At 47.3% G+C, this 23,216-nt stretch overlaps 4 protein-coding genes across 5 annotated transcripts in view; 1 reads left to right on the forward strand and 3 right to left on the reverse strand.

Moving 5' to 3' along the window:
- Nucleotides 1-16,481, forward strand: part of LOC126557700 (T-complex protein 1 subunit zeta) — a 315,666-nt gene extending 299,185 nt beyond the window's left edge. For both annotated transcript variants that reach the window (XM_050213562.1, XM_050213563.1), the window contains exons 2-3: nucleotides 14,669-14,812; nucleotides 15,012-16,481. In XM_050213562.1, coding sequence (XP_050069519.1) covers nucleotides 14,676-14,812; nucleotides 15,012-16,470 — 1,596 coding nt within the window. In that variant the 5' untranslated portion in view covers nucleotides 14,669-14,675 and the 3' untranslated portion in view covers nucleotides 16,471-16,481. The remainder of the gene's footprint in view (nucleotides 1-14,668; nucleotides 14,813-15,011) is intronic.
- LOC126565256 (putative aminopeptidase W07G4.4) lies at nucleotides 6,908-8,549 on the reverse strand. Its single transcript, XM_050222423.1, has 2 exons — nucleotides 7,152-8,549; nucleotides 6,908-7,075 (listed from the first exon to the last, which is right to left on the reverse strand). Exons 1-2 carry the CDS (start codon nucleotides 8,547-8,549, stop codon nucleotides 6,908-6,910), a joined length of 1,566 nt encoding a protein of 521 aa, XP_050078380.1.
- On the reverse strand, nucleotides 13,110-14,260 carry LOC126558645 (protein BCCIP homolog). The gene is made up of 3 exons (XM_050214697.1): nucleotides 14,078-14,260; nucleotides 13,879-14,005; nucleotides 13,110-13,813 (listed from the first exon to the last, which is right to left on the reverse strand). Exons 1-3 carry the CDS (start codon nucleotides 14,195-14,197, stop codon nucleotides 13,155-13,157), a joined length of 906 nt encoding a protein of 301 aa, XP_050070654.1. The 5' UTR covers nucleotides 14,198-14,260; the 3' UTR covers nucleotides 13,110-13,154.
- A 1,143-nt stretch (nucleotides 16,482-17,624) lies between the features above and the next one.
- On the reverse strand, nucleotides 17,625-18,711 carry LOC126558981 (CDP-diacylglycerol--inositol 3-phosphatidyltransferase). The gene is made up of 4 exons (XM_050215072.1): nucleotides 18,657-18,711; nucleotides 18,429-18,563; nucleotides 18,041-18,194; nucleotides 17,625-17,967 (listed from the first exon to the last, which is right to left on the reverse strand). The coding sequence occupies exons 1-4, from the start codon at nucleotides 18,709-18,711 to the stop codon at nucleotides 17,631-17,633; spliced, it is 681 nt and encodes a 226-aa protein (XP_050071029.1). The 3' UTR covers nucleotides 17,625-17,630.
- Nucleotides 18,712-23,216: the final 4,505 nt, after the last annotated feature.

Raw genomic sequence — 23,216 nt, forward strand, 5'->3', positions numbered from 1 at the left:
AGGGGCGGCTAGGTGAGGAGTATGTGGATGGGGGTAGACGGTTGGGCGGTGCGTGAAGCCACAATTATCGACAATCGATCGGGGTTGGTGCTGCCGCTCGGTTTGCTGCACCGGGCGCCAGTTGCATGCGGTTGCAACGAGCATTAGATAAGAGGGCCAGTCAGCTGGAGCTCCATGAACCTAGTGAACCTTGTGCGTGTGATTGAAACGACTGATAACGTAACGTATATTGGATGCATTGGATCCTATCAGAAATAGGCACTCTTGGTGTAGTATTAAAGCATTTGTAAAAAAAACTTGTAAATCTGCTGTATGTATTCTTTATCTTTTATGATATATTCTTATCGCTTCTCGGACTACAGGCCTAAAGATCAACGCGCAGTATGATAATATCTATAATATTTTTTATTTATGTAGAACGGTCAGACGGTATTGCTTACAATTAACTCATAAGTAAGATACACCTTTCATCTTAGCTAGGAACCGTTTCCTCTTCCAAACTGTGAAAGGACACCATAATCTGTATTATCTAACATTTCATGAATATCCATATCATTGCTTGATGCATGGTTCAGCATACTAAAAATATTGCAATCAAAGTTCAAAGTCAGTAGTGAGTTCTGCTTCAAAATTTCCGTTGAATGATTCAAGTGATCATACAGAGTCATTCGAAACAAACATGCATGGAAATCGAATTCCAACCTTCTTACTAAATGTTGCCCATCTGCTGATGGGAACGAATCCCATCAACAGAAACGTCAAAGTAAGAGGACATTGTAGAATGAGTTGACTCGTTCGCGAGGATCGAAAGATCATCTGTGGATCTTCTTCATGGCCTAGACTAGACTTGCCGAATACCACGTAGTTGGATAATCAGTCCTCACTGCGGAGGAACGGTCCGGTTGGGATTTGATGGTACGTGCACGTGGTTATGATTTGACAGGTAGAGGCGACAATGTCGTCGGTGTTCACATGGCAGGACCGAGGTTCAAATCCAATCAGGACCGTTCCCCCTTTATTCCAACGATCGATCGAACTCCAACGTAGTATAAGCAAGAATAGCAAGCCATTTGATGGCCAGCGCAACATATTAATTCGTTAAGCCAAAAAGAAAAAGCTAATCTGGACGCAAGGAAACAATCGCAAGTGAATTTTAAATACGCAAATAATGCTGGCGCTTCGTTCTCGCATCGCATTTATGTCATTTGCGTTCTCAAAATTATCACGGTACCAAACGAAACGGTATGAGACGAATGCTAATTCTTCACATTACTTTACTCATGTTACGTTCAATCCAACCCGTTACAGAGGGTGTCCCCTCCAATGCACGCTCTAAGCGTGCTGTAACATTCAAACCACTGACAGTGTCGACACGCCGGCAACATCCGTTCCGGTCTCCGTTGTGCAGTCGTGATCGTGATCGTAAATCATCGCCCCAGACCAGGAAGCATCCAGTAAAACCAGAAATTTCCCCAACCACACAACAGCGTGATCGCATTTACTTTCGGATGCAGTTTTCCGTTTTTTTAACGCAACTCTGTATCGCTCACCCTTGCTGCCTTTTCACCCAACAATCCACCATTCGGTCTGGTCGACGGCATTCCCGCGATGCAGATAAAATGCATTTAACAGCTAAAAGGGCACGCGAAACGGTTCACTGATGGGGCATAATAACAACCGTGGAAGAAAAATGCGGAACGAGTTAGAAACAAAAACAAAACTCCTCCATCAAGGGGCAGCACTAAAAAAAAAAAAAAACAAACCGTAAACTGCGACCTCCCCACGCACACACAGAGGCAGGCCCACCCGGTGCATCCTGATCCACTGGGATGGAAAGAATGAAACGAACGAAATCCTGAATGAACCTGCCTGCAAGGTGAGTGGATGGGTATGTGTGTGCTTCAACCGTTTCACGTCTCACAGCGACCTGTTTTGTGTTTTTTTTCCTTCTCTCACCCCTTTACCCGTCTTGCATCAGCAGCATCCAGAGCATAGCGGAAGATGCTGCACGGGGTCGATGCATCGCAGCGGTTACATAATAGCCAACCGATGGTCCAGTGACGGTTGCAATGGGGTGGGAGGGGAACGCGGGAAGACACAAGACAAGATGAAGGAGATACACGCGCTGCCAGCAAGAGGCACTCGTCGATCTTTAAAGGATCGAGCGGATCGAGCCACTCACCAAACAGCAAGCGAGCACCCGGAACTCACCCGGGAGATTCCATGGTTTAAATCGCGATCGCGAGTTTTGCTTTTGTTTACTTTCTCTCACTATCCCTCTCTCTCTCTCTCCTGCTCGGCTTGCTTCCCCATTTTCCACCCTTTCTGTGAGCAGCTAAAAATAGAGGGAGAGAGAGAGAGAGCGAAAGAGGGTGAGAAAATCTCACGAAGCATTTTCCGCGTTGAGAGCAATCTGAACCACCAACACGCGCTCGTGTGCTCGCGAGCAGTCCGGAAAGGTTCTGGCCGTGGCCGAGGTGAATGCACTCCTTCAGCGTGGAGCCGATGTTAGTAGGTCACTGCTAGTGCCGGTCGTTGGCCCCTTGCAGGCCCCCGGCAACATTCGCGAGCAGTTTTTCTCGCTAGACTCGCGCTGGTTTGATCGAGCGCTAGAACATTTCTCCATGTGTGTGTGTGTATATGCCGTTCTATTAGGAAGAATTGATCTTCATGACTCGATATAACTTTTTTTTTTCGTGTGCGAAGTTTTTCTCCCATTCTTTCATTCTCCCCAAGCAATCGATCGCTTGTTTCGGATTTGCTTCATCTATTCCTTTTCGATCCAACCCCAAAAGACGACGATTCCTCACCACGAAAATCGCATGACTGTCTATTTTGCTGTTTTTGCAAATCCGAACTTCTCCAGGTATTACGCCTTCCCTCGCTCTCCGCCCGATAGATGAAGACTCCCTGCTATGGTGGAGAAAGGAAATTAAAGATCATCTCGAAAGGAGGCTGACTTTATTTCTGGCGGATGATCGCTGCCGGGAAGTCCGTCCGGGGTCAAATTTCCTTCTGATGGCTGCTTGCAAGATGACATCCCATAACTGATCTTTGGAAGCCGGGACTTGTCTGACTGTCTGCTTCATATTTGGGATTCTGACTTTAGATGCCAGCAACACTAAAAAAATGGATATCTTCCGCTAATAAGATGCAAGACATGGACAATATTTACGATCTCTCCATGATTCTACTCAATTTCATCGTCTTTTTTATGTTCCATGTGCAGCTGCGCTGATCACGATCAATATCCGATCGCTCTGCACCTTTGAGGGACAAAAAAATATTCAAAAAAAAAGGTTAAATCATACGGATAAATATTACTGTACTTTTTAATGTCTAGGATTTCAGTTCCTAAGCTTCCATATTTCGTTGGCAAAATAGACATCTAATAATGCTTCCGTACCTTCTGTTGGGAAGAAATTGAGCATGCCAACATTGCAACCAATATGGGAGCGGCAAAAAATGCGGAAGGAAACGTTAGCGAAACCCGACAAGAATAATGAATTAGCAAAAGTGATCATTGAATTGGTGATCGCGAAATGTGGCCGATGCTGTCTAGACCAACTGCGGCAGATGTGATCATTCTGCTGGCAAAACGGGGGATTTTTTATTGTTCGAATGTAGTTGATTTAATTTTCTATTAAATAACTATTTGTAGACACTTTAAAGATTATATGTTAATACAAATCTTTAAGAAATAAATCTTATCAACAGACGTATCTGATGTGTCTGCCTATCTGTATCGTGTGAGTGAGGGCCAATTCTAATGGTCCTAACCGGTCATAGGTAGTTAAGAAGGAAGCATTAACCTCACCGAGGCGTTCGATTGCTAGTTTCAGATCTGGACATGAATTCTTTACCCTGCCACCACAGTGCAACCAACCATTCTCACCACACTGCAATCAACTATGCGTCTTCGCCCAGGATTGGAGCTCCTATCGCTACCAAACACCATAAAGCAACAATGTCTATAATCAGCTCGTTTTGCCATAAATTTATTGATATTAAAACAACCGCATGCATCCTTCCCAGTTGCCTTCTATTTCCCGCTCGAGCATCAGACAAGAGTTCTGTGACCGTTGTCCCAAGAGCTCCGTCGTCCACCCACCCCGTTGCTTGGCTCAGCTTCCGTGTACAATATTTCAAACACAAAACCAGCTGAGACCCGGCAGAAAAGGGACCGGGATCCAGCGTTGCCCCCCCTGCGCTATACACAACATGAAACAAACCCTTCGTAGGCTTCAGCGTTCCCCGCCCGAGACGACACCGAGGACGGCAGAGACTGATCGGTGGTACCCCGGTACTCAGCACGAGCCAACCGCACGGTTAAGGCGGACGGTGGACACAAGTTGGCGTGCTCGATGCTCGACGGAGGCTTTCTTTTCTTTCCCCTTGTACGCGTTCGCACCGTGGTTGGGAGCGTTTGTTTCTGCTTTTTTTCCCACCGTCCTGTTTGGTCTTTAATTAAAATTATACCCATCTACGGCACACGTATGATCAGCGCACAGCGTCGCACTAGGCGGATGGACGCGATCGTGGCGATCGTGGATCACGACGACGGCGAACGAAGACACGCTAGCAAACTCAGCAAGAACCAATTTCTCGGCCGCCAACAACACCAAGCCAAAGGGCACCGGGTCTTGGCGAACGCGGGAAGATGTTTGCATCTTCTCCGGCGCAAGGGAGAAGAAGCCTGAGACGATCCGTTAGATCGCTCGGGAATCGACATCGAACCTTTTATGGGGAGTTAGGTCTTCCAGGACCTCTGCCAATCCAGCGGGATTCGCTGCGAAAAAAAAGCAGACCGATGAAACGAGATGTCCATCTCGGTGGGCCTGCAAGATGATCTTGGCTGGCACGGTGGAGAAGGATGGGAATGTTACATAATTCTAAGCTCTCTTCTATTTCCTATCCTCGCATGCAGTGTGTCCCGGGTCCAGCTTACCCTGGCCGGGAAAGAAGTTCTTTGTTTTGGACGAGGTTCGTCGCACTTTTTGCGAACATTTGCACAGGGAGACTGGTGAGCCCGGGAGTAATAAGAAGGTAGATTGGAATAAATCATTAGGCGCAAAACTCGAGGCGAACCACCGATTTGCTAGTTTTCTTCCATTTCTTTCGAACACGGAAACGCTTGCACACACATATGCGCGGAATACTCGCCAGCGGTTTATTCCCATTTCGAGATCGTCGCAAGAATTGCTGCATCCAGGGAGTGTCTCTGTTTAAGGGAAGCTTTTTTGTTGTTGTTCCTATACCTTCCAGAAGGGCATCGGCTGGCCTACTTCGGGTCGCTGCAATTGAGCTCCCACGGGTTACGAACCAGTTCTACGCTTACCGAGCTGGGAACGGGGGACCAGCCGGGATAGTAGGCAAAGTGAGCGCGAAGAAAAAGTAACGTTATTTTCCACCCGCTGTTCGCGCTGTCCGCCGTACTAAATCAGAAGATTTATGTCCCTTTGGGTGCCCTTTGGGCAGCTCTGAACCGTCGTTTGCGGGTGAGGCGCGGGGGATCAACAACCCCGACCCGATGTGGCCAAGCCCACACGAACAATGCGGAAATGCACGCGAAAGCACGGTAAAGAAGCGGGTTTTCTCTTCCGCCTTAACCCCAACCACCCGCTCGCAAGAGCCATAAAGGTTCGTCGCCAACGTTGAGCGTTGAACTCTTTCGTATCGCATACGCCAGGTTTACGGCGGGGTCACACGGAATGATGATGACAGCACCCAAGAGACAGTACTACCCCCTGTAGGACGGGCCCACAAAGAGTGACCAGGGGGGTGGGCGCATTAGAAAGCGCTTCGTTACGGACATTTCGCCCACACGGTTTAGCTAGCGGAACTGGAGAAAATGTCAATGCACTCTCTTTCTCTGCTGTGCTCAGCATCGGTTCGCAGATGGAGTCTGTAACTGTGGCCGCCCATCGGCATCGGACGATTGAAACGAACCCTGCCAGCGTAGCGTAACAGCCTTGGGGCAATCAGGGTTTGGGATAATGGCTTTATTCATCAGCAGTGCGACAACACAAACCATGGGATTAGTACCCTCTTTTACGGAATCACTCCGGATCGCTCCAGGTAACCTTTGACCTGACTAACGGGTGAGAGGTGGGCGAAAGATATATCAGCACCAGCGGTTCCGGTTCGTGCCATTGAGATTCTCGTGCAATATAAAATTAACATAAGCAGAGCATGAGAAGAGGAAACAGCATCAACAGCCGCCAAACGCAATGAACCACACAAACACAGCACCCGCAGGAGTAATGCGCTTCGGACATTGCAAAAGGCACTTAAGGAAACGCACATTAAACAGAGCTTTATTTTCATCCCCTACCCCTCCATCCAAGATCGAGCCACCTACCACCGGCATTGCGTATTGCTGGTTTTCATCATTCGCGGGACCACGATTTCCGCGTTCAATGAACCTTCGAAGCGAAGTGTTGCAGCAGCAGCACTTTCACCAGACCGGTGTGAACAACAGCAGCTACCCGACGGGCGAAAGGCAACCGAAGCGAGAGCGTACACCGCACGCGGACAGATTGTTGTTCCGACCTAACGGGTCCGACTATTACTTGACTTAACTGTGCCGCTGGTTAAGCTTTTTTGGTAGCCAACACAACTCCCATGTCACCGCGCCATATAAGATTGCTATTGTGGTGTGATTACTCCTACGAGATGCGATCGTCAGCTGTTACCGCTGGTACGATGTTGCGAAAACAACGGAACTTGTAACACAAAATCATACGGAAGACAGGAAGGAACCGTAATTTGTTTAAATTGAGATTTGTTGTGAAATAAACCATCACCATAGCAAATGCTTACTTTTATTGGATAACCGTTAAAATAATGTTCAATGCAGATCGAATTTCGTGCAGCATCATCACTGGACAAGTGGGTCCAATACGCTCTAATCCAGGTGTGCTTCAGCCAGCGCAAGGATGGGTGATCCGGTCGGTGTATCCGGAACGTCACCGGCACTGCCAGCGATGTCGAGATGTGAATACTTGATCGGATGGGACGAGTTCAGCCCGCACTTGTCTAGTCCAGTGGCAAGCATCAAAAATGCCGCTGGTCCCTGTTAAGCGAATTAAATGAATAATTGTTAATTTAGCTATTGTAATTTCGAAACGGGTATTAAATTCCAATTCTACCTGATGTCCACGTGGCGTTCGGCTGGACGGCAGATTGTTCGCCTGCAGGACGTCCTCACCGTAACATTTGCCTTTATGAAAATCAAAGTCTTCACGGCGCAGCACCGAAATCTCGAACGGATCACCCACATCTTCACCGGCACGTTGCAGCTTCAGTCCATGATCGACCGCCCGAGCTGGACCATTGTCCATCACGATGGCACTATTACCGACGGCCAGCACTGCGTGTCCCGTAAGGGTGGCGATCGTGTAGAGGTGAGGATCGGGCAGTCCTTCCTGCAGCACGCGTTCTTTCATCTGACACAGCGCGTCGGCCATAGCCATACGACCCTCGGCATCGGTGTTACCAACACGGACTCGCACTCCAGCACGGGAGGTCAACATTTCGTCCGACACGTAACACTCTTCGCCGACCGAATTGCGCACCATGCACAGCACACCGATGGCATGCACGTCGGAAGGTTTCCGCTGCTCGACCACCTTCATGAAACCGGCCACGGCCGCTGCCCCACACTTGTCACGGCTCATGCCCGCCATTACGCCGCCCGCCTTGATGTCGGCACCGCCAGTGTCGTACGTTACACCCTTGCCCACCAGCACGACGGTTTTGCGGGCCGGATTCGGCGGCTTGTACTCGAGGAAGATGATACGGCCACGGTGTCGTTCGACCGTACCGGCCGCACGGTTTACCGCCTGGAACAGTGGATAATCGCGTTCGAACAAGCGCGGGTCGTCCAGCACCGTAACCTTCACCGGTCCCGACTGGCCGAACGCTTGTAGCACATACTCGGCAACACGTGGCGGTGCCATACGTTCCGGGTCACCGCCACCAATGTCTCGGGCTACAAACCGACCAGCTTCCAGCGTTTGGACCAAGCGCAGCAAATCGTAACCTTTCTGCACGTTGCCCGGATAGTGGACACCAATTTTCGGGCAACGATGACTTCTGGTTGGCACATCTTCGCGTAGCTGCAGCGGAACGTAGAGCTCGTGCAGAGCACCCAGTAGAGCTACGAGTGGTGCATTAGGGAAGCGTTTATTAGCGGGGGGCAGCACCAGGACGGGATACTTAGTGCCCGCTTTCAGGGCACGTCGCAGTGCACAACCGGCAGCTTCCGCGTACCGACGCACATCGTCGAAATCGGACAACTCTCCGACGCAGTTGTACACAACGCGAACCGAGCCGGATTCTAGCTGACAGCGGAAACAGCTCGCCTCGGAAGCGATACCTGCATCGAACTGTTTCTGACTTTCGATGTCACGCGCCAAGGCTGACGGTAGGTCGACGTCGTCGATAACACACAACGTGTCATAAACATCGATGTGGTTTAGCGAAGCGTTTAAATCATCCACCAGAACAAGGTCACAGGGAAGATAGCTGCAAATTAATGGATGCATAAGTCATGTGGAGTATTGCGACATTGTTTGGTACACCGAAAGCGCAACGCGATGTAGTTTAATTTTATTTTTCCTCGTCTCGAAAAGTCCCGTTGGCCATACGGTCGAGTGACTATATAACTGTTACGTGCCACCCACCCCCTAAACAATCACTTACGACCGCCTGTAACCGCTGCGATCGACAATGGAGACAGCAGCTTCACAGAATTTAGGTCAGCGGCAACGCTGAAGTTCAAGGAGTTCGGCGAAAGAGAAGGAAAAAAGGCCTCACGCGAGAAACACGTTAAAAGCCACCAAAAGGGAAGCAAAACTAGGGTGGAATGGTGGGTCACGGAGGGTAAGAGCCGCAAACTACACAAGAACAAATCGAGCTAACCCTCCTTTCGGTTCCTCTCTCTTCCTTGCTCCTTCAACTCGCGGGCGCGCGCGATCACGTACCCTCAAGACGTGGATGTCTGTCTGTGTGTGTGTGTTTGTGCATTACGAAGCACCCGAAGCACCTGAACCGTGTGCGCGGGGTCTTCACAGATTAACCGAGGATCATGAAGAACACGAAGCCTGCGCGAAGCGAAAGATCTTGGGGACCGGCAGCAATAATGGCAGCGGGAGAGAAAAAAAAATACAGAAATCCCCCATCCTACGAGCTTTGTCGTTTGTTCGTCTTCCCAAAACCACCACCCCCCGGATCAACCGATGGGGTTCGCTTCCGCCTTCTTATTCTGTTCCCATCTGCCTGATCCTGCCGATCGTGTGCCCCCTCCCTCTCTTCGCGGTGGCTATAAAAACTTGCGTCCCTTCTTTTTCAACTACCCCTTTGCAGTACACACCCGCTGTCAAAGCTGCTACCTCCCGGCCTCCGTTTCTTATTTTTTCGTTCTGGAACCCCAACCACCCGAACGAACCGAAAACGAACCGAAGACGGGAGAAACGGAAAAACTAGGTTAGGAATATCTTCTTCTGCCTTCCCCGATTCTCCCACGGTCGGGTGTGCACTCGGGCGCTGGGGGTAGGGATTTGCTTGTTCGTTGTGGCGTTGTGCGCCCCGGCAGCAGCACTAATAAAAATAATAATAAAACTCATCATATACCCCCCTGGACTTTGAGACCCGGTGCAGACACAGAGATGCACTACATGTACATGCCTGCAGGATGTAGCATTCCTATCCAGAACGGTTTCAATGCCCCGCGTGGAACAACCTAGGCGAAGGAACGTCTTGGAAGAAAGGCAAGCTTAACGGTAAATTTGACGATTTCATTTTAGCTTTCCAACGTGCGTTTGCGACTGAGATCGTTCGGCTAGGTTGAGTGTTGTACAACGACAATACGTTAATGGTTCCAACGCAAATCGTTTGTACCATAAACACGCTAACGGTCTTAATCATTAAAAGCTCCCGAGGCAGGAAAAGCTATACCTCCTCGAAATATATCAATATCAATATAAAAGTGATTGAGGCGGAAATTGGGGCAAATGTGCCAGGTTAAGCTATTCATTATTTAACTTACTTAAACCTGCTTTTAAAGCGCGGATTTTGCTTTCATTGTCATTTCACTCTTATTTTTCGATTATTAATCGTTCGCAGAAAGCATAAATGCAAAATTATCCGCTTTATGAATGTTTTTAGAATGGTGAAAAATGTGGGATTTTTTGTGTATTGGAACAAAACGAGTGCCGTAGTTCCGTAAGGGACAAGACGTTCTTCACTTCACATCATCCTGCTTGTCTGTGAATTAGTAATGAAAAATAAAATCCAATTTGCATTCTGGGATTCATTCCCTGGCCGGATCGATCGGAATGCGGGATTTTTTATAGTTCAACTATACTAGGTAATAAAATGCTAGGTGGTTCACATGCCTCAACATCCGCCACACTCTTGTATCAATTTTAGTACCTTATGAGCTGCATAGCAAATCGAAGAGCATCAGTCTTGACATTGAACAGAACTCCTGTAAAAAGGAACAAATAATTGTGTGTCAAGGAATTGTTAGTCCCAGGCTCAATTGACCCGATTCCCTCCAAAGCAGTGTTGCTTCTCTGCATTTATTTTATTTTCTTTTTTGGAAAGTTCTGTTCCTGCTTCAAGTGCAACGGACGCACTCGAAAGTGGGTCAACGTCGAACACATTTTTTTCTTCATCTTACCACCCCGGTCCAACAGTTCGTCGCCTTCGGTCGTCACGCAACAATAACGAAACAAAGTGATGTTGGCTTGTAAAGAAAAAAGAAACCAGTTGATTCACGGTCTGGAGTGTCCGTCCAGCTGGATATTCAGTAAAATTATAAAGTGGCAAGAATTTTGTAAGCTTGCGGTTTGTACACATGAAGCAAACACAGTACAAAGACGACGATGAATCATGACAAAGTCCGCCACGATCGAGTTGGAGAGAGTAAGTGATAATGGGAACAAAGGCAGGCACAGCAAGAAACATTACTTGCTTGAATCTTTAGTGGAGCATTCGAAAGACTATCAAATTTTAAATTTACACAAACTATAACTTGTTGGCACAAAGTAAGCGACCCATAGCAGGTATCATATGATTTACATGATTAATTGCCAGAACATATCATTCACTCGGATGACCCGCAACAATACGCTTCGCGCTCTATCTAACTATCAATCATGCCCACTACTACACATCATGGTTGGTTATCAATCATCATCTTGCCATACGAGCGCAAGGATGGTCCAAAAATCCGTTCATTTCGTGGCCAAAAAACGTTACAGGTCGTTGACCGTCGCCAGCAAACCTGCCAACCAGCCAGCCAACCAGCTGTACATGCCGACGATCCGCAATTGGGGAGGAGGCCAACCGTCTAGCGGGCCTCTTGCTAACAGCTGGTGAAGTAGCCCGTACCTCATCCCGTGCCATCATCCTGTCCCGGTGTACGGGGGAGTCTAAACCTGCAATCTAGGATCTTTTCATCTTTTGCCTGTACGCATCTCACGTACCAATGGGCGGGTAGCTTGTGTCTGCTGTGCGTGCGAAATCCCGTTAATGAATACATTTCGTCTAACGGGCGTTCTTTCACCGAAATTGCAGAGCTGGATGCGCGGAAAGATTAAGCACGTGGTAGAACTTAACACGGGGAGAGAGCGGACGATAGCATTCGCTTGGCAACAAGTAAAGCCCATTCTCTTGTTCTTAAGAAGGGCTGGATTTGTATTACTATCGTTATAACTATCTTATCTTACCTTTCAACGCCCATCGTTATGCTGGTGTTGGCCAACGAATTATGCTCCTACTGCTGCTGCTAGCTGTTACTGCTACGGCTGATGTTGCTCAACTGCTCTCACTGTTGATAAAATCCACACACTAGAATCGCTTGTCCAACTGCGAATTGCCACTTGAGGCTGAATGTAATCTGTGAATGGAAGCCCCCGGGAAGCACGCGCGTCCCGGCAGAGATAATACGCGAACTGTTGTATGAAACCGTCGGATTGATGATTGATAGCAACAGCACCCGAACTGTTGTGTGTGTGCTCGTTGATATCGCTTAAGTAAACGATTGTTCTTCGCCACACGCGCTTCTTATAGTGCAGGATGCTTCATTTTATTATGTAGAACGATCAAACGTTTGCACAGAAAGAAATATATTCCTATTTCATGGAAATTTTCCGGTGCGCCCGTCGAACATCATGCACAACGAAACAACACGTCCGCGAAGGTCTAGTCTCTAGCGGTGCACGGAATCGATCTCTTTGCCTAGACTAAATTCGACACGAACATATGATTCAATCGACCGTTGCGACGCACAAGAATGAATCAATTTGCTTCCATTCTACGTATTGATAATGTTTTCATGCCGCACGATCAACACGGATCCATTTACTGACTGCCCCTTAGTCACACTATCGCCTGTACAGCGAGGGTCAATTACGCCGTTCTTGTTGTGCGTGCTGCCCGGCTAGGCACGTTAGTGAGAGTATGTTTTGTCCACGTAATTACAAACAAATTAATCGTTTGTAAATAAAGAGCAAATTATGAGTAGAAACATACGATCATGTGCATATGCACTTTTTTTAATCTTTTTTCTTCATCATCCAACACGTCCTCCAAGGGTTAACGAATATCGCCGTACTCCAGTCCACGGTGAACAGAAAGTTGAGGTTAAAATGTAGTGTGCAAGCGCAATTCTTTATCCTGAAATGCGATAAAACTATCTTCGTCAAAGGTATACTTACACAATTAGCTTGTTTATTAAAACACCGGTAACTGTTTACACGGTACCTTTTCAGATATTCTGGTTCAACAACACTTCTCTCGCAGGGGAGAAAAAAGTCCGGAAACAACTGATGCTGAGTTGCGTTTTTCCCAAGTGTCAAATAACCAAAACAAACCGCTTGTGGATGAATCATCCACGAGAGAAGAACGGCAGGAAAGCGGAGAAGGGGCAAGCGTCAACAGAGAAACGCTTCGCTTCACGTCCATGAAAAGAAACGCTTCATTTTACAGAATCGCCCGGTACGATCCCAATCGTCGTAGGCCGCCGGAGAGGAACTTTTGTTTATTTAATTATTTTGCACAAACTTACAGCATGATTAGACACACACAGTCACGCAATGTGGAAAAGAAAATGCATAATATTTCACTCATATACATCCAGCGACTTATTTGCTAGTGACCGACGATACGAGACTCTTGATGGACGAGACGATGGATGGCAATTTGGTTGCTTCGATCAGCAACACCTTACGGAATGGTTGCAGCTCTGCGTCCTTTTTCTGCCATTGGCCAGCGAGCGCCGTGGTGGTTTCCTTCTGCACGGAATAATCGAAGCTGGCACACGAATCTTTGATAAAGTATTCTTCCTCATCGTTGCTGTACAGTATTTCGGCCGGTTTATCTCCGTCGGCCGCCTGCTGGTAGTACTTCACGATCATCAGGTAGTAGTCGAACGTGAATGGCATACCTTTCGAACGAGCGCGCTCCATTTCTGAGAGAAGATTTTCACACATCGGCACACAAACCGCGGCCGGAATGTTGATGAACCGTTCGTTTAGCAGCAGTCCCGTCGTTTTGGATCCACTTTCTAGGGCTTCACGGAACTGCTGTATAACTAGCTCTGTCGCATACTTTTCTGCCTTTTCGAAGATCATTTTCTTCAGTTGACGAACGCAGGCCAGCTCCTGCTTGTTGGCTAGGTTGATTACCGTCGTAACGCCGAATACTACCTGGCACGGATCACCCATGTCGGTGTCCTCGTCCTCTTCATCGTCGTCGCCATCGTTATACGCTTGTTTCAGTACACTACCGACATAGTTTTGAGCTAAAATACAAACAATCCACTGTAGTGTCTCATAAACCCCCATCCCACACTGTATTAGTACCAACCCACAACAACACCGGCTAGCTCGGAAAGATCGATGTGCGCTTTTACGAAAAGTTGGCCCAAAAGTTGCTTGATGCCGTCCAGATCCGGATCGATCGGATTGCGTCCTTCAAAGTCTACGGTGATGCCCTGAAATCGAGAAGTACAAACAAACCATTCAATTGATTCCGAAGGCGACCATGCGTTTGTGGTTCAACTCACTTCATCGCCCTCGTATGCTTCCTCGTTTTCTTCGTCACTGGAGTCATCGCTGTCGCTTTTCGCTTCCATACGATGTTCCTCCTCATCGTCGGCTTCTACTTTTAACTTTTTGCTGGTCATTTTCACGTATTTCGAGCGTATTATGCGAGAAAATTCACTTTATTTACAATTGTTGCACGGAACGCGTGCAGGTGTCGATATGCCGGAGAAAAAATGTTCCCCGTAAATAAGGGCGGGTTCAATACTTGAACGGGCGTTGTATTTCATGAGAAAATGTGTCTTAAGATTTCTTGGTATTTATATTTAGTGTCTAATTGCTGTTTTGTTTCATGATAAAAACGATAAAATTAACTTCACAATCTTCCTCGCACGCTAGACAACATGTTATAATAAAATTTGGCTTGAAAACATTTTTGTTGCTATTCGAGACAGAGATTTCAATATTCCTACCCCCCATGTGTCACTCACGATTGACAGCAAGACTCTGCAAGAAGATTAGAAGAAGAAGTTTGGTTCAGCTTCGAATCACCGACGGAGCCTCTGCAGTGCAGCTGAGTTTCTTCTCGCTAAATTAGTGAAACAATTGTAAAGTTGAACGATGGCCTCCATTAGTTTGTTAAACCCGAAGGCAGAATTTGCCCGTGCAGCTCAAGCATTGGCAATTAACATCACCGCTGCGAAAGGCATCCAGGATGTGATGAAGACAAATCTCGGCCCGAAGGGAACAATGAAAATGTGAGTAGGATGTGAACAACTGTTTTAAATAAGTCGCCTCAATTGAAGAGAAAAGCGTAAATTGTGTGTAGATGGCTTGTAACTTGTTTCTGCTTAATGAAAAACAAATGATTTAATCAAAAACAAGTGTAGTAAAACTTATTCCCAGACCGATTTTATCTGACTCACCTGACCATTTTTAACCTCACTTTTACACTAGGCTGGTTTCGGGTGCCGGTGACATCAAAATAACCAAGGACGGTAATGTGCTGCTGCACGAGATGCAGATCAAGCACTCGACCGCATCTTTGATTGCCCGTGCCAGTACGGCCCAGGACGACGTAACCGGAGACGGCACTACTTCGATCGTGTTGATTATTGGCGAGCTGCTGAAACAGGCTGACCTGTACATTGGGGACGGTCTTCATCCGCGCATTGTTGCCGAAGGGTTCGATCAGGCCCGTCTGCAAGCGTTAGAAATTCTGGAGCAGATTGCCCACCCGATCGAGATTAATCGTGAAAATCTGCTCAAAGTTGCTCGCACATCGCTACGCACCAAGGTACACCCGGATCTGGCCGATCTGTTGACGGATGTGTGCGTCGACGCGGTGCTGGCTATTCGAAGCGATGGCAAGCCGGTCGATTTGCACATGGTGGAGTTGATGGAGATGCAGCACAAATCGGCAACCGACACGCAGTTGGTGAAGGGTATTGTGATGGATCATGGCGCCCGTCATCCGGACATGCCAAAGCGCGTTACCAACGCGTACATTCTCACGTGTAACGTATCGATGGAATACGAAAAGTCGGAAGTAAACTCGGGCTTCTTCTACAAAACTGCCGAGGAGCGGGAAAAATTCGTTCTGGCCGAGCGCGAGTTTATCGAGGAGCGTGTCAGGAAGGTGATCGAGCTGAAGCGTAAAGTGTGCGAAGGTACGGACAAATCGTTCGTCGTCATCAACCAGAAGGGTATCGATCCGATGTCGTTGGATTTGCTGGCCAAGGAGGGGATCGTAGCGTTGCGCCGTGCCAAGCGCCGTAATATGGAACGTCTAGCATTGGCCTGCGGTGGTATGGCAATGAATTCGTTCGACAACATGGACGAATCGTGCCTCGGGTATGCGGGACTCGTGTACGAGCACGTGCTGGGCGAGAACAAGTACACTTTCGTGGAGGACTGCAAGAATCCGCTGTCGGTGACGATTCTAATGAAGGGCCCGAACAAGCACACACTCGCCCAGATTAAGGATGCGATTCGTGATGGATTACGCTCGATTAATAATGCGGTCGAGGATAAGAAACTGGTGCCCGGTGCGGGTGCGTTCGAGGTCCGTGTGCACAACAAGCTGCGCGAGTACGCCAAGACGGTGAAGGGCAAGACGAGGCTGGCGATTCACGCTTACGCTGACGCTATGCTCGTGATTCCGAAGATTTTGGCCGTGAACAGTGGGTACGATGCGCAGGACACAATTGTGAGACTGCAGGAGGAGGGGCTGCTGAATGAGGATCCGATTGGGCTGGATCTGTCCACCGGCGAACCGATGAAACCGGTCGATCTGGGCATTTTCGACAACTACATCGTGAAGAAGCAAATTCTCAACTCGTCCACCATTATTGCGGTTAATATTTTGCTGGTGGATGAGATTATGCGTGCCGGCATGAGTAGCCTTAAGGGTTAAGCTTTGCCTTCCCTGTTGGGGTGGAGTCGCGGCACGTACCGATCGTATTGCTTCGTTTAAGCTTTCAATTAATTGTGTCCTTAATGTTTCATTTACTTCTTATATCCATTCTACACACACCTCCATCCTTTTTGATCACTTGCGTCGAAAAGAGTTGTCCCTCACCAGCGTTCGTAACACGTATCAGCGATGCTTCGTACTCAAAGAACATGCACACAAGTAATAAACGCATCAGCTTAATTGTTTCTACTACTTGTGGATCATTTCAAGCGTTTTCTTTCACCGTCACTGTCCAATATTGAATACACTGGAGGATACAGAGAGAGGTTTTTTTATTGTTAGACACAGGGGGTTGCAAGTCACATTGATGAAATGGGTCTGGAGCTACTCTAAACAATTTGACGTGATTATTTGATATATACTTGGGGTTCTACACGACTACACTGGATGACTGTAATGTTGCTTAAATACTCTACTCTCTTCAAGCAAACAAAATAACTATCCTCGTCCACGTGCATGGGGAAAATCTCTTGTGATAAATCGTACTTCCTTGAAGCTACCATGTTGTGTACCACACATGGGGTGTAATGTAGATATATCTTTCTGATAGCAAAATATCGATTGACTTCCTCTAAACTTTACCGGTTAGTTAGATATCTGTGGATGATGCGTCTCAGTGGAATGTGCAATGGCTATTTTCGATTCCTTCCTATTTCCTTTTCTGTTTAGCTGCCGCCACAACATCGACTAAACCTCACACAAATTTTTCGTCGTTTTGTTTGTCAGGTGCAAAGGTATTTTGTCTCCCTCAATGTCCGCAATTTTTGCTTCCTCACCGAACCGGAGTTCATAAATTTCAGCTACATTAGTTAACAACACTTAAATACACGCTTTAAAACACATTAATAGGTTGTGGTTTGTCCCTTTTTGTTTTGCTTTCCTTTGGCATGAAGATTTGCGTGGCGTACCTTACAACTATTCCAACCATCTCGGTCGTCTGAATGTCAGCGAGAGACCGGACCCGATTGGAAGAAAGTGACCACCCGTCGTAAAGATAGAGGGTCCATCCTCGAGAAGGGAAATAAATCCCTTGTGGGCTGAAAAAGCAGGAAAAACATTTCCATATATCATCGTCGAACCTCGAACTTTGGCCGCAGAATTTATTGCGGTTTCTTGTTTGCTTCCCGTTCCCGTTGTGCCGCACGTTCTGCCACATCAATCACACCAATGTTGCAGCTGGCCACAAATCCGTGGATCACCGAGATGCCCGTTTTAACGACGGCGACCGGGAACGAGACGATGGCGAGCAGCTTAAAGGTGGAGAAGCCCAGCAGTAGCGGGCCCGGTGTAAAGTGTAGCAAGTACAGGGCCGCATAGAACAGCTCGTTGAACAGACACATGAAGCCAAGCACCAGACGATTGGTATAGTAGACGCGCATAATCGGATTACCGGACATGTCGATAAACTTGTGCGACGTTTTGCCCTGAAGGACAGTCCTGTTGAGGGAAGGTTATCATTAGTCACACCAGTGCGGAAGCGTTGCGATATCAGCTACGGATTGTGGCTTACGTATGCAGATAGAACCAGTGGCACGCAACATCAATGGCCATCGAAAGCTGGAACCAGAACATGTACTTCGGGTAGAAGTAGCTCAGCGTTACCAGCAGGCCGCATGTACCGCAACGATCAGTAAGCTGGTCCAGCATTGCGCCGAACTTTGTAGCTAAAAATCAACCAAACAGAGCTCATTACTACCACTTCACCGTTATCGAACCGGTACCCCCCGAACGCATTATCAAACATCCCCCAATAGAGATAATTCGACCGCTTGAGATTCGCCCATTATGCAACAGCACTTTAATCCGCACGCACACTCCGTATAGAGGGGGTGGAGTGGGTAAACGGCAACACCACCCATCGATTTTATTTCCCGCTCCGCCGTTATTCGAACACTTACACTGGTTGAAATGCCGTGCCGCATGGCCATCGAGTGCATCGAGCAGTACGCTGATGATGTAGCACCAGCTGGCAATCACGTAGTCCGTGGGCATGTAGTAGAAGGAAACAATTGCCAACACGATCCGGGCGTACCCTGTGCCAACAAATAAACAAATCGCATCACGGTGGTGACGCAAAGCGGTGAGTTCACAATAAGCAATAATGCTACGGGGTGTTGCTTTCTTACCGATAATGTTGGGCACGAACAGATAAATATTTTCCTGCTCTTGTTTTACCTCCATCTTGATTAGAACTGGGAAAGCTTTATTACTACACGCCAGGTACACAAAGGTAAACGAGAACTATACGTGCTTACACGTAGGAGAAAAACTGCGCGATAAAAATTCTACCCTCCACCCGTCGTACGGTCGAGAACAGAAGTGATGCAAAAGTTTTGCAGTGTTTATGTTTGTGACTTTTTCACTGACAGCTGTGAACGGTAGCTGTCAGTGTCGGTTCATTTGTGGCCGCTGAGTAGCGTAAAATCGCATTGTGCTGTTTTGAATTTCGTTTTTGTCCGTTGGTGAGAGATGAAATGAAAAGTGAACAGAACAAGACAGAAAAATAACAAAATTTGATACAAATATATTTTAGAATTTTTCATATGTTGAGTACATGCTTACCGGGAGACCATGAAAGAACACGAGTTGGAAGGAGAACAATAGTAATGAGTACTAAGGAGCGCTTGCAAGACTGCGGAGTTGGCTCTCACGGTTCCGAACGCAAGTGGGTTTGGTTTGATAGTAAGGTCGTGGGTTCGAAGCCGTACGTGAGGAGTCGTAGGTTCGGATTCGCGGAACCGGTTCCAGGTTGAACTCGGAGCCGTCTACCGGCTCAGTCAACCGTAGACGGATGACTGTTACCCTAGACCGAGTTTCCCGGAAATTGATTAGCGGTATTTTTATTCCAAGTGCTCAACACTGAATTTTTGAATGCTTCTAATAATTTTTTTAAGCTCTCGTCTTCATTAGTCCAGTGGCGGATCTAATTGTTATGCGGATTAGGCGGCCGCCTAGGGCTTCTTCTTGGCTAAACGACCATCTAAATCATGCCGGCCATCTAGTGGCTTACTAGAGTCTGATACTACGTAGTGGGAGTTGGTCCTCACTACGGTAAAACAGTCCGGAAGGGTTTTAAACTCCGATCCTGCCGTGTAAAGACCGGTGCTGCTGTCAGCCGTACCAGATAGAGCCCGCCTAGGGATCAGAAGAGTTTTTAGTGTAAAATTCTGTTAAACGAGCACCATATTGGAAGCTTCATAGTAGAAGTTACAAATTATCATGGCCCACGTGTTAGTAGGCACCTAACAGGAAAGGACTCTGCTCCCCTATTCGATCGCTAGATATCGATCTTAAAAATGGAAAGATTAAATTGACTCCTAACCCATCCCCTATGATTCGTAACGTTTTTAGTATCTTTTATGATACGCATGTAATAGTTCACAGTTAGATATCACCCAATTTGGCAAAAACTGTGAAACATTTTTCCTGAAAATCGTTTCATATCTTCATTCCAATTATGGCTTCCAAGAATACGCATAAGCTTTAATGTAATGACTCCTTCTCAAACATCCCTCCAACATCCCCCTCCCTGCCAGCTGTTTGTACCATTAAACTTTCAATTAGTGTATTATACATCCCCTCCCCTCAACCCCACTAAACACACCCCAAAAAGGATACGGTTGGACGACGTCTCGCGAGCAGCAAAGACGTGCGAAGCCAATCGTAACCGACGAGCAGCATTGATTAATGGTCCGGGAAATGGGAAACGACCCATCGATCCCGAACAGAAAGCAACGTGCTGGCTGGTTGTGCAGTTTTTGCTCGTGTAAACCAACCCGCGACGCAGAGAGCGCGTTGGCCACGTGCTAGATTACAACGGGCAGCCCAACAAGGCGCCGAGCCCGCCCATCGGCATCATGTAGAATCAATTAACAAAATCAATGCAAGGATCGATTCATTCGTTTGGTTCGATGGATTCATCGAACGCTTGTGTACATTTCATTAACCGCAGCATGTAAGCAATGGGGCGCGCTTGCTGGAACCGAAATGGCGCGCAATCTTTACAGCACGAAAGCATTCATTTCGTTGCGGAAGAGATGGGAGAATTTCATTTTTTTGGAGCACAAAATGATGTGAAAAATACACCACCATAAACGTTCCCTGGAGAGATCGCAATAAGGTTCACGAAAAACGATGATGAATCTGAAACACCACAAACCGCATGTGATGTGATCGTTGGGCAAGCCTTCCGAGTCCGTACCGGTTCCGTCTAGTGTTTGGTGGGAGGACACAACAAATAAAAGGAATACGAAATAATCCTATATTATTTATCACTTTTCCATACCATATCACCACATACCATCAATAAACACACGCACAGACACATACACACAAGTGGCCAAAAGTTTTCCTTTGCTTTTTCGCGTATAATCGGTACGCATTTGATTTCTATTTTCGCAACTTTTTCGACACGTCCCTAGTGGAGGTCGTCCCCATCCTAGAGCATCGATCGTTACAGCCGAAGGAAAACAAAATCTTTCAACCTTTTGGAGGAAATAGATATAAAAAAGCACGATTTATCGACGCTGGGACTAGCAGTCGATCTGAGGCGCCGTTTTGGATGACGGTTTGGGGAGGGAAAAGGAATGGATCACAGACGCATCAGGAACGTGTGGCATACGGATGTTTGTTTGGCATATGTATAAAAAAAATATCACAATTCATTCACCAGGGTGGATGGGTATCATCGACCGAGAATGAGACACCTCATGCATGGTTCCAGCGAAGAATGGTTTTTGTTTTGCATAAATCGTGGAAAAGAGCAATACACACATCCGTGAACATACTTCCTACTGAGCAAGGATATCAGATAGATGGAATACAAATAATATCGCAGGTGGCGCAGTGGCAACATGTGCAGGGGTGCGTGCGGAAGCCATCATTGAGTTTCCCTGACCTGGCGCAACGATTTCCGGTTGCCTGAGCTCCACTGCAAGAAGAGCACTTCTGGCTAAACGCAGCTATAGTACGATGCTGCCAGCTAAAAGGCCATCGTTTCCAAGGAGGAAAACTGAAGCTGTAGCGTTCATCGTGGAGTGAACGGGTTCCCGTTGTTTGCGCCGACGCTTGGGCTTCTGGTGAGTGAAATCTCCTCACAGTAATGCAAGTAGGGGAAATCGTCGTTTCGTCGATTCTTTTCCGATGTACGCGATGGTAAGTAGCAACGACGTATATTTGGACGATTTGTGTCGCAGCGGTAGGTCCACCAGCCTGGCACGACATCGTTCGTGCTGGGAGTGATGATGAATATATCTAAAACTTGTCCTTTTTTTTGCGTCCTGGATAGAAGAAATAAAACGGGTACAGATTAGCACGACAAACACGTTGCACCTGAATGGCATGCCGAGCAGGCTGGTGTGTACTGTCACGGACATATCAGACCACTAGTGCTCAAGGTTATGCATGGGAGAATGGCGGAGCATTTGGATGTGAGCATACTATCCCTGCTTTGGCCTAGGCACCATCGGGATGATTGTCACCGTGAAGACAGGGACAGAATCAGGGCTTTGCGTGTGACCGGTAAAGTCCGTTTGTTGCAAATACAATAACTAAAAAGCAACAAAATCTAGTCACGAAAATGCTCTACCCCTTGCCACCACACCAAGGCTCACTCAGCTCCCTTGGCATATTACATCGATAAACAGCTTGCGGAGCTTGTGTGGATAAGCAGCAACGTGACGGTGGTGTCCCCGGGCTAGGGTAGGAAGAGAATTTTAAAATCCGCAATGCAGCACAATGGCGGTCGTCCTGTCCCGGTTAAACCCATCCCGACGCTGTTCTGTGGCTGGGTGTGCAAGCCGCAAGATGTCGGTCAGGCGAGAAATCTAGCCCTCATTTACATCGAACTGTGGATGATGATCAATCTAGCGAGCAGAGCAAACAACACCCAGCTTGCAGCAAAGAAGCCAGCAAATGGTCCAGCGTTGTTCTCAGGTAAGAGCCACGATGTTCGGTCATCCGGCACTGGACATCGGGCCTCGATGGGTCCCGGGAGAGAATGAATTAGGTCCTCGCCGGGCTTCGCCCCCCCCCCCACCCCCCTCTGTTCCGTCCAAGACATACAGCGTGCCGTAGTTCGTCGATGTCTATTCGGGGCAAACCACTACGGGGATGAGGTTTTCATAAATTTGAAAATGCAATTTTCATACATTTTGTATCGCAAAAAGTGGGTTAGCTGTTGGAACGGCCAGGACGACCGATTTATGGATGGATAGGCCGGTGTTTGGTTTTATGTTGATTTTAAAAGCTTGCAGTGGTTTGGCAAAGATGGATAGGTTATGTGTGGAATCGATACAGACAGTGGTGAGTGCAAAGATGTGCTCACTGTTAAGATAAATTGAAGAACATCTTCAAAATAACGAGCCTGCGATGGTTTGAGTTTTTCTGATACATTTTTTACATTTCACTGAATTAGATTGCCGGTTGTAAGCCGATTCCATCATTTAATGTTTTAGTGATCGTTGAAAGGATATTAGTGTCACTTTTTGATAGTAACTAGCTTGATAAATTATGATGCTCATGAACGGTGTTTAATGTGGAAATTAGTTCGACAGTATGGAAACGTTCCACCTCTAGGGAATCTGATTTGGCAATTTTTTTTGGTGAAATCTGCGAAACTATGCTCATCTGCATGAGTTGAACAGAAACTCTCAACGGAATCAAAAGTTGGTGAGTAGAACGTCGAA

Source organism: Anopheles maculipalpis, chromosome 2RL (genome assembly GCF_943734695.1).
Source record: "Anopheles maculipalpis chromosome 2RL, idAnoMacuDA_375_x, whole genome shotgun sequence".
NCBI lineage: Eukaryota > Metazoa > Arthropoda > Insecta > Diptera > Culicidae > Anopheles > Anopheles maculipalpis.

Coding starts and splice junctions, on each gene's coding strand:
- LOC126558981 (XM_050215072.1), bottom strand. CDS start 18,711: ATGGAGGTAAAACAAGAGCAGGAAAATATTTATCTGTTCGTGCCCAAC. Junction 18,564..18,656: donor GTTCGTGCCCAACATTATCG/GTAAGAAAGCAA, acceptor TTGTTGGCACAG/GGTACGCCCGGATCGTGTTG. Junction 17,968..18,040: donor CACTGGTTCTATCTGCATAC/GTAAGCCACAAT, acceptor TTCCCTCAACAG/GACTGTCCTTCAGGGCAAAA.
- LOC126558645 (XM_050214697.1), bottom strand. CDS start 14,197: ATGACCAGCAAAAAGTTAAAAGTAGAAGCCGACGATGAGGAGGAACAT. Junction 14,006..14,077: donor AAGCATACGAGGGCGATGAA/GTGAGTTGAACC, acceptor TCTCGATTTCAG/GGCATCACCGTAGACTTTGA. Junction 13,814..13,878: donor GCTAGCCGGTGTTGTTGTGG/GTTGGTACTAAT, acceptor TTTGTATTTTAG/CTCAAAACTATGTCGGTAGT.
- LOC126565256 (XM_050222423.1), bottom strand. CDS start 8,549: ATGCATCCATTAATTTGCAGCTATCTTCCCTGTGACCTTGTTCTGGTG. Junction 7,076..7,151: donor GAACGCCACGTGGACATCAG/GTAGAATTGGAA, acceptor TTCGCTTAACAG/GGACCAGCGGCATTTTTGAT.